Source organism: Salvelinus namaycush, chromosome 31, assembly GCF_016432855.1.
Source record: "Salvelinus namaycush isolate Seneca chromosome 31, SaNama_1.0, whole genome shotgun sequence".
Taxonomy (NCBI): Eukaryota; Metazoa; Chordata; class Actinopteri; order Salmoniformes; family Salmonidae; genus Salvelinus; species Salvelinus namaycush.
In genome coordinates, this window is record NC_052337.1 from 16,577,571 (window position 1) to 16,582,640 (window position 5,070).

The following is a 5,070-nucleotide window of genomic DNA, read 5'->3' on the forward strand; positions in this document are numbered from 1 at the left end:
ATCTCTAGACTACAGCTCAGTGTGTATCTCTAGACTACAGCTCAGTGTGTATCTCTAGACTACAGCTCAGTGTGTATCTCTAGACTACAGCTCAGTGTATATCTCTAGACTACAGCTCAGTGTGTATCTCTTTTAGACTACAGCTCAGTGTGTATCTCTTTTAGACTACAGCTCAGTGTGTATCTCTTTTAGACTACAGCTCAGTGTGTATCTCTTTTAGACTACAGCTCAGTGTGTATCTCTTTTAGACTACAGCTCAGTGTGTATCTCTTTTAGACTGCAGCTCAGTGTGTATCTCTTTTAGACTGCAGCTCAGTGTGTATCTCTAGACTACAGCTCAGTGTATATCTCTAGACTACAGCTCAGTGTGTATCTCTAGACTACAGCTCAGTGTATGTCTCTAGACTACAGCTCAGTGTGTATCTCTAGACTACAGCTCAGTTTGTATCTCTTTTAGACTACAGCTCAGTGTGTATCTCTAGACTACAGCTCAGTGTGTATCTCTTTTAGACTACAGCTCAGTGTGTATCTCTTTTAGACTACAGCTCAGTGTGTATCTCTTTTAGACTACAGCTCAGTGTGTATCTCTTTTAGACTACAGCTCAGTGTGTATCTCTTTTAGACTACAGCTCAGTGTGTATCTCTTTTAGACTACAGCTCAGTGTGTATCTCTAGACTACAGCTCAGTGTGTATCTCTAGACTACAGCTCAGTGTGTATCTCTAGACTACAGCTCAGTGTGTATCTCTAGACTACAGCTCAGTGTGTATCTCTAGACTACAGCTCAGTGTGTATCTCTTTTAGACTACAGCTCAGTCTGTATCTCTTTTAGACTACAGCTCAGTGTGTATCTCTAGACTACAGCTCAGTGTGTATCTCTTTTAGACTACAGCTCAGTGTGTATCTCTTTTAGACTACAGCTCAGTGTGTATCTCTTTTAGACTACAGCTCAGTGTGTATCTCTTTTCGACTACAGCTCAGTGTGTATCTCTTTTAGACTACAGTTCAGTGTGTATCTCTTTTAGACTACAGTTCAGTGTGTATCTCTTTTAGACTACAGCTCAGTGTGTATCTCTTTTAGACTACAGCTCAGTGTGTATCTCTTTTAGACTACAGCTCAGTGTGTATCTCTAGACTACAGCTCAGTGTGTATCTCTAGACTACAGCTCAGTGTGTATCTCTTTTAGACTACAGCTCAGTGTGTATCTCTTTTAGACTACAGCTCAGTGTGTATCTCTAGACTACAGCTCAGTGTGTATCTCTAGACTACAGCTCAGTGTGTATCTCTAGACTACAGCTCAGTGTGTATCTCTTTTAGACTACAGCTCAGTGTGTATCTCTAGACTACAGCTCAGTGTGTATCTCTAGACTACAGCTCAGTGTGTATCTCTAGACTACAGCTCAGTGTGTATCTCTAGACTACAGCTCAGTGTGTATCTCTAGACTACAGCTCAGTGTGTATCTCTAGACTACAGCTCAGTGTGTATCTCTTTTAGACTACAGCTCAGTGTGTATCTCTAGACTACAGCTCAGTGTGTATCTCTAGACTACAGCTCAGTGTGTATCTCTAGACTACAGCTCAGTGTGTATCTCTAGACTACAGCTCAGTGTGTATCTCTAGACTACAGCTCAGTGTGTATCTCTTTTAGACTACAGCTCAGTGTGTATCTAAAAAAAATATAGACCTGGTGACCCATTCAATCACCAGATGCACAGCCAAACAACCGACTCTGTCGTTTTTCTCAACATTTTTTCACAACCTCCTAAAATGACTAGGGGCTTCCCCCATCTCTGGGGCAAAAGTTGAACATAATGCAATTTCTGAGAAGTTTGGAAAAAAATCAGAACCTTATAAATTGACCAAGGGCTCCCTCCAGTGACTTGGTCTGGTAGTGGGGTTCTCCCTACCCGGTAATAGAGCCCTGGAACCCCATTAAATGCATTTAAAATCCTTTTGAAAATCTGTGCCAATTTGGCCACCCATCTATGGTGTATAATTGTAACATAGTGGATCATATAGCCCATCTATAGTGTATTATTGTAAACGGAAAACGGATGGCACTGTGATAGACTGCATCCAATTTGTTGAGTAAAGTGTTGGAGGCTATTTTATAGATGACATTGCCGAAGTCGAGGATCGGTAGGATGGTCAGTTTTACGAGGGTATGTTTGGCAGCATGAGTAAAGGATGCTTTGTTGCGAAATAGGAAGCCGATTCTAGATTTAATTTTGGATTGGAGATGTTTAATGTGAGTCTGGAAGGAGAGTTTACAGTCTAACCAGACACCCAGGTATTTGTAGTTGTCCACATATTCTAAGTCAGAGCCGTCCAGAGTAATGGTTGAAGAGCATAAATGTAGTTTTACTTGCATTTAAGAGCAGTTGGAGGCCACGGAAGGAGAGTTGTATGGCATTGAAGCTCGTCTGGAGGTTAGTTAACACAGTGTCCAAAGAAGGACCAGAAGTATACAGAAGTATAATTGTTTAATTCCTTCAAAACACCAGACTCTCACAGGCTTCATTCATTATAGATGTTTATTCCTTCAGATGGGAAGAAGATGGATACATACAGTGATAGAACTACATTCAGAACATATAATAGTATCTCTATGGTAACAGTGATAGAATTACATTCAGAACATATAATAGTATCTCCATGGTAACAGTGATAGAATTACATTCAGAACATATAATAGTATCTCTATGGTAACAGTGATAGAATTACATTCAGAACATATAATAGTATCTCTATGGTAACAGTGATAGAATTACATTCAGAACATATAATAGTATCTCTATGGTAACAGTCACAAGGCAGTCAGAACCTGACAAACTGTTGGCCCATGCATTAACAACAATCATGTCTTTATATCATAAATCAATTAAACTTTATTTTCTACAGAATTCCATTCCCTTTCATGTGATTTATAGACATAGAAGTGAAAGTAGAAGTAAGTACAGAATTTAAAGATTTGACTCAGGGCTTGAACCCTGGTCTCGCATGGAAGAATGTATTTTATAGTTGTCTGTGTTGTCGCTGGACCAAAGTCTGGGACAGGGAATGATCTGTGTCACCTACAAAGAGACACATTTACAATCCTCATCACATTCCATTAACCCTTTCCTGCTAATATCCCCACTTCCTACCTCCCTCTCTCTGCTCTTCTCTCTCTCTGTCTGAGAAGAACCTCTTAGACACTTCTCTGGGAAAACCTGGACATCACCTGGGTAATGCTGCTTCAACATGTCATACAGCTCTGCCAAGGTATGGGGGTTCAATACTTGTTTGTTCGGTTCCTCTTTGTTCTCCCCCCAGTGTGCTTCAGCCATCCACTTGTTCTTCTTGTTCAAACAGCAGTAGGCTGTCCACATGATATCTGGGATGTTCACTCGGTTGTTCAGTGTGTTGCTCTTACTGGGCACCGCTCCAGTCACCACATAGGCCTTGATAACGTTATTATCTAGACACTGCTTCAGGAGAATCTTTCTAACCTTACACTCCATCGTTCCCCAGCTACCTTCATTAAATGTCTTTACTTGAGGAACAGAGTTTGTCAGGGTAAAGGTGGAGTTCTGATTAACAGGTTGGTGAGCAAAAGATTTTGGAAAAATGTGACCTATGTTCACCTTCTTGTTTTTACCATCTTTATCATAATCCTGATTGACAGCCTGGTGTGTGTAAGTGACTTCTTGTGTCTCCAGACTCATAACTGTGTCAATTCCTCCGTCCAGCTGTAGGAACAATGTTCATAATTCGTTCATTAATCATGCAGTTATACTGGACTGACCTGTACATCAGACCTGTACATCAGACCTGTACATTACACTGTCAAACCGCTGAAAGTATTCAGACCCTTTGCCTTTTTCCACATTTTGTTACGTTACAGACTTATTCTAAAATGTATTAAATAGTTTTTTCCCTCATCAATCTACACACAATACCACATAATGATAAAGCAAAACCAGGGTCTGAATACTAATGTAAATATGTTATCTGTTTTTTATTTAGGAAACTATCCCTTTAAGGATCGATACAGACATGTCATCTTGCTAGACAGACAATTGAAGGTTATTGTTCAACTTTGGCATTAAATGTCGATTTGAAAATATGTTTAAATTACCTGAGGTTCAATCATCCATTTATCTGGTCTTTTCTCGCTCGATCCAACCCCAGTGAAGGTGTAGGCTGAGAACACAGGGATCCTGTTGGTCGTGTCGTAGAGAGTTGCAAACATGTAGGTCTTGTAAACAACATTTTTCTTCGTGTATTCAAACAACTGGCAGATCGGCTTGTAGCGGTTCTGGTCCTTGACTGTCCCACCAACCAAAATACCTGGGAGATTTGGAGTTGTCCCCCCCAGGAAAAACTCTGTGCACTCTGGAACATCACTGAACTTCTTCACTACATGAGAGAAAGCAGGAGGAAGGAGAGAGAGAAGGAGTAGAGTAGAGAGATGATTCAATACCCCCATCATCACCTGAAGACTGTACACCACAGAGACAAAGATGAAGTTACAGAGACCAGTTGGTAGACTGGAGACTGCTGAGCTGAGTCAGGACAGACTGATTTAAATAGTTATAACAGAGACCAGTTGGTAGACTGGAGACTGTTGATCTGAGTCAGGACAGACTGATTTAAATAGTTATTTCAGAGACCAGTTGGTAGACTGGAGACTGCTGAGCTGAGTCAGGACAGACTGCTTTAAATAGGTTTTCAGAGACTCCTCCTTCATGTGTCAAAACAGATAGGGTTGATTTGCATAAACTCCTCTGTATTCTTCCGTGGAAACTGCTGTAACAAATAACATGTGACTCACCTACTGTAGCTTATGGTTCTACTTAAGAATGTGGAACACACAGCCAATAGGGAGGTTTGATTGTTACACATGATAAATAGTCACACCTGTTCCACATAGAGAGGCAGCAGACGAGGGCGACGACGCTCTCTCGGCCCGAAGGAGCCGTGTGGAGGGTTGCCAGGTAGAGCTCTAGCTGGAGCAAGAACCCCTGACAACACGCCGCCGTTCCATCATACTCCTTCGGGAGGGCGAGCCGTATCCCACTGGGCCCG

General features: G+C 41.4%; 1 protein-coding gene across 1 annotated transcript; it reads right to left on the reverse strand.

Annotated features, from left to right (window-relative positions):
* Window positions 1-2,805: 2,805 nt before the first annotated feature.
* Window positions 2,806-4,480, reverse strand: LOC120026375 (endonuclease domain-containing 1 protein-like). Its single transcript, XM_038971222.1, has 2 exons — window positions 4,121-4,480; window positions 2,806-3,731 (listed from the first exon to the last, which is right to left on the reverse strand). Exons 1-2 carry the CDS (start codon window positions 4,472-4,474, stop codon window positions 3,075-3,077), a joined length of 1,011 nt encoding a protein of 336 aa, XP_038827150.1. The 5' UTR covers window positions 4,475-4,480; the 3' UTR covers window positions 2,806-3,074.
* Window positions 4,481-5,070: the final 590 nt, after the last annotated feature.

Coding starts and splice junctions, on each gene's coding strand:
- LOC120026375 (XM_038971222.1), bottom strand. CDS start 4,474: ATGATGGGGGTATTGAATCATCTCTCTACTCTACTCCTTCTCTCTCTC. Junction 3,732..4,120: donor AATGGATGATTGAACCTCAG/GTAATTTAAACA, acceptor TTGTTCCTACAG/CTGGACGGAGGAATTGACAC.